This window comes from Ceratina calcarata, unplaced genomic scaffold (assembly GCF_001652005.2).
Source record: "Ceratina calcarata isolate Rehan_Ccalc_2016 unplaced genomic scaffold, ASM165200v1 scaffold405.2, whole genome shotgun sequence".
In the NCBI taxonomy this organism is placed as follows: Eukaryota; Metazoa; Arthropoda; class Insecta; order Hymenoptera; family Apidae; genus Ceratina; species Ceratina calcarata.
The window spans coordinates 358,444-369,150 of NW_017163970.1; the positions used below are offsets into that span (position 1 = coordinate 358,444).

General features: G+C 40.9%; 1 protein-coding gene across 1 annotated transcript in view; it reads left to right on the forward strand.

The window, feature by feature from the left end:
- Window positions 1-457: 457 nt before the first annotated feature.
- Window positions 458-10,707, forward strand: part of LOC108626508 (discoidin domain-containing receptor 2) — an 86,973-nt gene continuing 76,723 nt past the window's right edge. Inside the window, exon 1 of the mRNA XM_026814883.1 lies at window positions 458-556. Coding sequence (XP_026670684.1) covers window positions 477-556 — 80 coding nt within the window. The 5' untranslated portion in view covers window positions 458-476. The remainder of the gene's footprint in view (window positions 557-10,707) is intronic.

Consider the following 10,707-nt stretch of genomic DNA (forward strand, 5'->3'; position numbering starts at 1 on the left):
ATTGATAATGTATAAGCTCTCAGATTCATGAATAGTAGTGTGCATTTATGTCACGTATGTAACGTCCTAAACGATTTTCGAAATGAGTTTCGAAACTCGAGGGAGGGCGAAACGAAATTATAACAGACGATTCCATTAAAATCGACGACGTGGCGCAATTGAAAACAGTTTGTTTGTCGTCGGTTAAGTTTTAATTGGCCAGCTGAATTATCGAAATACACGTACGTAGAAACAAACGGGTTCTCGTATTTCCCATCTGCGATTATTCGTTCAAGTTTATATGTAGAGAGTTTCAATCCGAAAATTCTCGACCGTTTCCTACTCATTAACGTTTAATTTTCCTAAGCGTGTACCTCGCCACCACTGTGGCCGCTCGGTTTGAAGTCCGTAGATGACAAAGCGAGGATAGATATTGAGTTCCGTCTCTCTAATGCCCGCCTCGTATCCTTTCAGGACAATGCACCGCGGCGCTGGGCATGGAGAATGGCGAAATCCCCGATGAGGACATATCGGCCAGCTCTATGTACGATCCGAGTCTTGGCCCCAAGCATGCCAGGTAAGTGAACAATGATATCGACAATTTGCTCGACCAACGAGTACCACGTTTTGATTCGCCGTTTATCGTTTCCGAATTCATGAATTACTCGAAACTCAGTCGTTTCAAAGCTTTATAGCAGGGATTCCCAACGAGGTTGATGAAATTCTAAAGGTCAATAATAATCAGCGAGTCAATTGGGGATAAATAACCAAATATGTACCAGGAATTGATTAGCATAATCAAGATCAACAGTTCATTGATTATAAATAGAATTTATTAACAAAATTGATAATTAATTTATTATTGATATCAAGCTATGGAGACAAATATAAGGAAGAAAATACACTAAAATCATTTAATATGTTTTAGAAATCAGTAATATACATATTTGTACAAAAGTACTTGACTTGTTTTCTATTTTATAAAATATATAAATTTCTTGTATAATAAATGCAATATAGAAATGTAAAATGGAGTAACACATGTAAGCATATTTTATACAGTGTGTATAATAGAGAAAAAAGTTGGGAATCCCAGTTTTATAGGATATACAGTATCAAGGCATGTAAATAAAAATTGAAATACAGAAAGCATATATCCTACTAGTATTAATATTATAATTTCTTAAAATCTCCGCCAGAATTGATAAAGAATGATTGTATTAAAGACGACTTCTAGTAATCTTAATAGACCTAAATGGCAAGCCTACTTACTAGGGAACGTATAAAGGGTTAAAAGTTAAACTCTCGGATGAATCAAAACCAATGCTACTTTTTTCTGCCTTTGATAATCCCGTCCGAAAGATTTCCTCTCGTTCATCATGTTAATTCGCGAAGAATGGAAGTTTCGACGGAGATACGAGAAAGTTGCGCGATTACTTCGCGCAATCAGCTCTTAATTTCCGGCTACTAAGGACACGGCGAGCGTCAGTTTGCCAAAAGTTAGGGAAGTATGTTGAACATCGGCCAACATTGGAAACCGCTTAGTTTAATCCACTCTGACCAACTTCTAACCGGTCCCTTTCGGTTCTTTTCTCATTGACTATGCATAGTAGAAATCTCATTGAGTATGCCAGGCGAAAGCTTTCACGCAAATATTCGCAACGTTCAGCTGTAATTTTTATAACATTTCTCGTTGATCGAATTAAATAGTAAAAAATATTATTCCACGCGATGGAGTATTTCTTTGATTCGTTGAATTATACAAGCGTAACGGCGGACCCCCAGGCCGTAAAAATAAGTCTGTCACATTAGAATGTGTGAAGGGTTGGTTAATCGCTTCAAGATTCTTTTCTGCTTCGCATTCTGGGTCGCGTGACGGGCTGCGAGCGTTTCAACGACGCCGGCCGGTATTTAGCGAGTCCGCCAGGCGGTGCGGTTTATTTCTTATTACAACGGTGAGATTAAAATCTCCAAAGTGCCCCGAGGCCGGCTATAGAACGTCCCGCTGCCGTGCCGCGGCTCGACATTAAAATTTTAAATAGCGCACGGCCTGGAAAAAGGCACGCTTATAGAATTCTGTTGTCGAGCAAGAGTTTAGAACGAGTATCAGATATTGGGTGGGTCGGGCAAAAACGCGGCTTGTACACTGTTAATATCGAATTAATCGACTAAAGTTGAGGGTTAAGCATGAATATAAAAGGACGCCTTAGAAAGATCGATTCTATCTCAAAGAAAAATCGTAAGACCGGATTAACTTTGATAAGAGGGTTGAGTACCCGTCGTTTGTCAAGAAGAAGAATCGTGACAATTTTACCACTTCTCTGACTTCGAACAATTTACAGAGCTCGCATTTTGAAAATTACTGCCAATTTTTATACGCAAAATTTAGTGCGATAATAATCAGTTATTATATTCATATCAGAACAGAGATTCTCTCGTTTCCACTGAAATTATTCACTGATAACTCAGAGAACATCCTATCGTTATCTAAAAGGCAATTGGCCGACTAACGATAAGGCGCATTACTCAATTAAGCGAGTCAGAAAACGACTTAGGATTTACACACTGACACGGGTAGGCAAGAATCGCATAGAGGGCGGACACGAGTCCGGTTCGATGTAACGCAGGGTAGAATTGGGGGAACGAAGCTGGGCGCCGGGGCGAGGCGCGGGTGGTGAACTCGACCCCTACAAATTACCTCCAATTTCGTGTAAATTCCTCGTTCCTGCGTCAGCATAATACCTGTATTAGGACGGTCGGCTCCGGCTCTTAGGCGGCAATAAATCTGTATTAGGACGAGGCGTTGCTCCTCTCTCAGCAAAAGGGGTAACAACGTTCCTGCCTATAAGCTCTGGCAAATTTTTCGCCAGAGCGTCTCGCCCGTTGGCTCGCAACTTTACTCTGAACTCTAATAAATTGTTGACGACCCGTCATTTTGATATCAGTGAGATTCATGCCACGACCAATTAGCTGCTAATTTCATCGCGATGCTCTAATTCGTTCATAATTGCTTCGAATTCCGGGGAATTAGAATTCAATTAGGATCGCGTTTTCGTATGAATTATAAGGGAAAGAGCCGTGCTTTGATGAATTCGGGATGAAAATTGGAAATTCGCTTTTCTGCGAGCCGAGGGGGTTCGGCGATTCGTCCATCGCGATACGCGTTATCTGTCCGAGATTCGCGATAAGCTCCAGCCGCGGTAACGTACGATTATAATTATACATGGAAGATACATTTCCATTAAGGGTTTAGCCATGTATTAAGGTCCGCCGCAACGCGCAAGGATACCGCTGCGTCATGGGTTAATTTGCGAGTACGACCGGTTTCCCATTTCGCATTAATTTTAATGAATAAGTTAGCTCACCGAGCTTGCTTCCCAACATTTTTCTTATTACGTTAATGGACGAATATTCGCATTTCTTTTCATATCAAAGAAGTATAATTACAATCGTTTGTATTCATTCTTTTGAATACTTTCTTTCTCTATTCATCTTAATTTCTTTCTTTCTTAATTACCCAACAAATTCGACGGGAATTAACTACGTTCGAGTTCTAAAGGGCAAAAATAAACGAGACGTGACGTTTTCAGCTGGTGTTACAGCGAAATCGGATTAAATTAATAGTAAGTCGTTCGATGCCTCGAATTTGATTCAAGACGCGACATTTCTATCGACTGAAAGTTTAAGCAACCCCAGACTCGGTTCGGCTTTTGTCTTTCCTAACAAACAATGTCGCGTTTCGTTCCAGCGTTGCAACTCTGACCTATATCCGGCTTTGCGAGGCATTCCCGATTTTCCAGTGTGAAATATGCAGCGCATTTCCATTGTATTGTTACTGCACAAAGGTCTGCCCGGCCTGGAAGCGACGCGACGCTTTCGTAATCGGCTGACAAAAAATGTTTATCGAAAGGATAGGCGTGTGTTCGTAAATCGTTGCCTGCTGCACCTTTCATGCATTCCACGATGATACGTACAATACCATAGACATTGTCTGTTAACACGCAGATATCTAGTAACGAAACAATCGTCTGAATGCCAATTTTGTGCATCTAGTATAACAGTAGGAGGAAGCGAGGCAAGACAGAATGCCTGAGAAAAAATATAAAAAGAAATAGAATAGATTCTTCACATAATATTTATTAAAATATTTTTATTAACAATATATATTTATCCGTAAAGTTGGAAATAGATCTGAATTATATAAAGCAAGGACTGAAATAATTATGATTTTACATTTGTGTGTGCATCAACATAAACTAATGTCATCAGCTAATTTTTATTATAAACGGACCTAAGTAGTAAGCAAGAATTTTCACTGGAATTCCTTTATTTTACATAAGCTTACATGCATATATCTATTTTTTATCCGATACTATTCAATTGAAAAATACTGTATTCTGAGTATATCTTCACAGTAGCATCTACAGTTTCTGCGAAACAATGCTATCTCATCTTATCCCACTTATCTATCTTGCCCAACCTTCCTTTACAACATATCCTTTCAAGCTGTTCCAGATTGTTCAAAGGGCAAGATGCAAATGATAGTTGATATGAAAAGTTACCTGAATGATATCGATTTCATGCAGATCAAAGAGCCTTTGTAATTTTATACATCTTGAATCAACAGTATCTTCTATATACACGATATCTGTTTATTCTTTTGTCTGTTAACGTAACTCCGTGCAGCTTGAATATGTTATCGATCAACATTCAAAGCAAACGCGAATTCTTACAGAAATAAGAATACAGTCAAGATTTGTTTGATACAGTAACCAGAAAGAGTCGAGACATTTTCAACAAAATCATGAGAAACGAATCCGTAGAACCGTGCACGAGGTGGCTAACGGGGTTACATCGCTGGGACACTCATTGGCGAGAAGGGAGGATCGATCACGATAGTGGCTCATAGCTGAGCATCAGTATGTGTCATGGAAAAAGTTTTCGTTTTCGTGGCTGGCCCAATGGCTATTCGTATTGCTTTAGAGCTGGCACGAAAACGTAGCCGGGGTTTCGGAAGGTGAGTCGAGAACGCCTAGGAGAGGACGGCGATGAAAGAGAGAACGAAAAAAAAAAAATGCGAAAAAGCAGGCGAAGGCGTAGAAAATCGGTAAGAAAGGGAGCATGACAAGCCGAAATCTCGAACGGAGGTGGGGCACGGGGGTGAATCATGCAGACATAAAACGTCCTACAGCGTTACGTGCGCTTTCAGCGGTCGAAGCCAACGAAAAATGGTGGCCATATTCTCCCTAGCTTCCAGCCCAGGCTATCTTCCACTTTGTTACGATTCGAAAACCCCGCTGGCTCCAGTCCCTCTCTCGTTCCCCAGTGATTTATGGACCGACAACTACACCCCCACTGCCCGCCACCTACGTCGCGCGTCTGTATTTTTTATTTCTCCATGTCTTGTATCGCTCGTACGTAGGTACCGTGGTCCCGCGTGGCACGACGAGTCCCGATACGTCATATTATGCCTTCAGGAACCAACCTCGAGCTCTTACCGTCGCGTGACGACGGACTCGTTCGCATAAATCTTGGCCCGGCTGTGTGTGTATGTGTGTGTGTGTGCGTTGATGTAAACCGCAGTCGGTTTTCCCTCGGCTTCGGAATCGTGCGAGCTGTCTCGAGCGGCTGACCGACGTGGTTCCCAGGGATTTGGGCCAAGTGAACGGTGAATTGTTTCGATAAACGGAATTCACGGAGCGGGATGTGCGAAACGCGCTGATCCATTCGCGGTCTGCGAATACGATTTAAGGGTCCAATCCAGATTGAATGCGAGAGGTTGTTCCGAGTGACTATTATTTCCGCTCTTCTCAGCGGTATTACGGATTGAGATTTTCATGCATTTTCCACGAGTACTTAGATGAATTTAAGGATTAACGACTTTGATGGTAATATAATAATAACTATCTTCATGGTAAGACCAACTTTATAAGAGGTAAATTTCGAGATTCGTCCTGGTAAGGCGGTTGAAATTCTCTGCCGGCAGAGATTTCACTTTCACCGTTCTAGTTAAACACAGATGATTTTTTGATGCTGCTCTTAAGGATAGTTGTTGCCCTACCATATTCATGAAGATGAAGCTTAAAAACAAACATCTACAAATACAAGATTGCTTTTGTATTAATAATTAATATAGTAAAGAAGAAGAATTTTGGTTAATAAATTATTCAGTAAAATAGAAAAATAAGTACCAATCGCCATTACTCCAATGATAAATATTAATTGATGATATCTCAAGAACAAGATAGTCAATCGATTTAGAATTTTGCACACGTGCACATATTTGATGCTTATATTAATCTTGTATAAAGTTCCAATTTCCAGTAGATTCGATTTCGGCAACAATTTACCTTAAAAGAATCTCCGAATTTGATATTTTGTGTCAAAGGGAAACGGGAGCGACGTAATCGTGTTAGAAAGTATTTAAAATTCTGTTCGGAATTCCTTACCAGGATCTTGATATTTCTTTTAATAAATTTCACTTAAACATGCGACGATAAGCAAACGCCTGATAAACGAACATTCATTCAACTAACTCTGTATCGCTAAACTTTCTTGGGTCGCAAGTCTTCGTCCAACTTTTGGGATCGACTTTTTTTTAGGTTTCATAAAAGAAAAGCAAAGACTTTATAGAGTCGCGATCAATCGGCAACTATCAAACCGTTGGCCGACCTTTAAAAACCTTTTATCCATAAAAGCCACCGCTTTCATCGCGTTTATCCCTCTGGAGCCTCTTTGTTTCCCGGCTCTCCGCATCCAGGCTAACTGGCTTCATCGCGGCGACGAGAACCCCCTTTATCCAGGCTGATTCGCTCCGAAAACTCGGTGAAATTCTTATCGTAATTTTGCCCTCCCGTCCCGTCGAAATCGAGGTTACGCGTTCACCGACACTAATCGAAAAATTGTCTGCGAACGAATATGAGTTACACATCCATTAAAACGCTTCAGGAGGCTATGTAAATCATGCAGGGTTAATCGGTAGAAACCTAGAAGCTAGAACAAATTGTAATTATAAACAATTGACAAGTTTACATTTGCTGATTGAAGTTCTTATTTGAAAATTGTAGCCTTTGATTTGAAACAGTTTTGTTGAAATCATTTATGAGTCACCGTATGATTTGTTATTAATTTAAATATTTTTTATGGACAATAAGTAGTCGGGAACTTGTGAAGCGAGGCGGATTGGGAAGATAATCGACCTGATCCTTGAACGCGTCCGGGTTTTATCGACGGGAACCAGCGATTTTCCACGGTGTTCGAGTTCCCTTTGTTCCTCGACGTCCCATTGAAAGGGCCGCAATCCGTATCCTCTTTTCTGAATCGCACGAAAACCGTTCCGTACACGGAACAATTCATACCGCAAAGGCGAGCGGCAAAGAGCCACCGCGATAACATCCAGCCGCGCTTTAACAACGACATTTTGCCTTGGTTAAATTAACATAGCGGTTAAAATGTAACTGGGTCGCCGAGGTATCGCGGCTCGAGCGATAAGTCAGGCCGCGGTTTTTGCGAGACGCCTGCGTCGAACTCGTTTTCCGCGATTTCCCAACTCGTGACGATCGCGGCTCGCGATACCTCAGTCGTCGTAAAAAATGTTAAGGAGATAAGGGGCGCAGAATTTAGGAGGAGGATAACGAAATCGTAGCACTCTTTTGTAAAAAGAAAAACGTCCAATTAGAATTCTGAAGAAAATGGGAAACGTTTCGCAAACCCGGCGCGAGGATATTTTCTGAGAAATTTAAGAAGTTCACCGTCCGATTATAATTCGTTAAGATATTTTGAAACGGTTAAGGGGAATGGAAAATGTTTCGCAGATCCGGCGCCGAGGACATATCCCGGAAAATTTCATTTCACCCTGGCGCGTCGCTTACACACAATGGAAAATTGTCCGGGACACTTGAATCCATCGATGCGCAAGAACGATACTACACGCGATCCATATTCATGCGACAGTCTTTGCCCACATTTCGATCCAGTTTCACAGGCCTCAAATATTGACGTACACCTAGACAACAGCCTGTGCCATCGACACGAAGTTCAATTTCGTACCCGCGGAACTTTATAGAAAATTCTCGCGGCCAGCATCCGGGTCGCTTCCAGTCCAAACCAACTACGTTTCCCTTGATAAACCTCAGTGAATTAATTTTTCTAAATCAAATCTTACAAATTAAATATAATCGTTCTAACAATTTAAAATTAATATCTAATATGGAAGACGATTTGAATAAAAATGTCATTCTTTGAGGGATGAAAATAAATAATTATATTTCATTCTAAAAATTTTATCACTATACTGATTTTTATGGTAAATAAAATATTTATCATTTGACTTGCAATACGCATTCACATTTCACATTTCCTACTTTCTGCAATTTTTTATACATTAAACCCGGGTTTTATTTTCGATTTTAGATTTGTGAATAATGTTTGAAATATTCTATAAAAATCGCAGCGGGAAATGTTTGATACTTCCACGCGTTGTGGATGTGGCACCGGTAATGAGATGAATTGTTTTTGTTGAACGGGTTTGCAAGGAGATTACCAATACTGTTATTCGGGAAACGCGAGCGAGAAATTGGTTCACGCATTGTTACATGTTTTGCATATCCTCATTGTTTCCGTGCCCCGTTCTCGCGATCATGCTGCTTTGCATGCTTTTAAATCTCGGTTTATTCGTTTCATCGTTCTGCATAGCAATCTCGCATGTGCGTACCGCGAAATTGAACGTATCGCGGACATTGAGATTATTTCCTCGTTAACGGGATTGTTGCCAGGGCCTCTAAATATGCTTCGAATATGCACTGCTATTTTATTAACACAATGTGTTTTTCCATTATAGAATTGAATTTCGATTGAACAATGAATGCGGTGATTATGAAGATGCGGTCGGTATAAATATTCAAGATTCTACTGAATCAAAATTTTCACTTTTACCGTGGATTGAATTTTCGCCTCTCGGAAATAACAATATGCATCTGCCTTTTGATGATTTTCATGTCATTGGATATTCTGTGCATATTTTATAATTCCTACATTTTTGTATAAATGCATAAAATCTGCAGTCGGTAAACATAATACGTGGACAGGCGAGGAGGCTGGCAACGGTCTGAGGGAAAAATGACACGGTCGCTTTGTGAGCCGGTGATATTTCCCGATTTAAAGTAACGAGCGAAAACCGTATCAAGGTATCGAATTTCCATGAAGAAGTTTTCGCTAGTCGATCCCGCCTCGGGCCTCCTCCAAACGGAGGACGCGTCGCGATAACGAAAATCTATTTCGTCGCGGGGCGTCTGAAACGCTTTCTTCACGCTGCGCGTACAGTCAGTCGCAAGAGTCTGACAAACTTCGAAATGGAAAACAAAATAAAAACATATGATAAGATTTTTGTATTTTTCGTTCTGATAGATGATTTTATATTTTTATAAAGTCTTCATTCTTCAAAATATTATTATCTATGGACTTAAATTAAGGAATTAATTAAAACACGTGGAAAGACTTATGTCCATTTTCCCTTATTAGAATTATTTGAAATTTGACTGACTAGACTGTACACTTTTGTGAGTGACTGCACTTGTTCAAGCCAGGCGCACGTAACACTCGATTTTCATTCTCGATTCGGGAGCGTCGCGTATCGAGCATACATATTCTTATTCTGTTTCCCGTTCGCGACGCGAAACGGTTGAGCAGCCGAGGCGAAATTCTCGTTAACGATAACGCGAAATTCTATCTACAATCATCTCGCGACGCCGCGCGTCTGCTTTATCGAGTTCCAGCAGCCTTCTTCCGTGAGAAATCAGTCGGCATCCTGTATACAAGTGTGTACACTCTTCTGGAAGAGCGCAACGTCTCGCCCCCTCTCGTTGTTCGACGATCGTAAATTCGCTTGTACGCCAGAAATTGAATTTAAAGCGATCCGGTTTTAGCTGGGATTTCGTTTTCCGGGAGGCGGACAAGGCGCGAATGCAATCCAGTGAAACTGTTGTCATACTTTCCCGACGATTAGAATTACTTACTTCAAACCATGACTACGCGCGTATTTAAATTTGACGTTTGTTTTATTGTTCATTAAAATATGAAAAGTGCTCAGTTGTTATCATCTTATAAGGTCTGATGCAGTAGGTATTCGATTTTAGTAAGCAAGAGGAAAGACTTTTCTTCGTAACCCAGCTTATTTATCTCTAAAACTTTGTTTACTGAGATTGAATTTAGACTTTGCGCAATAGCAACTTATGTAGAACGGGGCCCGAAGTTGTTGCAGCGAGTTGGCTGTGTCTCATGAAAAGGGAATCGCGTATCTCGACGTAGCGTCGTGGGCGACGAAAGAGTTTCCGGTCGCGAGCCCGGCGACGACTTTTGCGGATTGCTGTTCCTGATATATGACTATACAAAAGTTCCGCCGCGCTTCAGTTTACGGAAGCTTTCATTATGCACGTAGGACCCGAGAGCTTCGCGCCGTGGCAGTTTCACTTCGCGAACACTGCTAAATCTCGAATGGAATATTCGATGCGTCCTGCACGGTTCCACTTCGTTCTTATTTAATGCAGTTCGCTGCATCGCACGCTGCTATTATAGTTAAGGAATTCCGATAAACGAATTTCGGTGTTTAAGTCGCGTGTAGATGATTCTAGGTCAGCATGATGAATGAAATGTATTACGTATTAGTAACATGGTGTGAATTTTTTAAAATATGCAGGATGCATGCAATGTGCAGGAATACGACCCAGATAG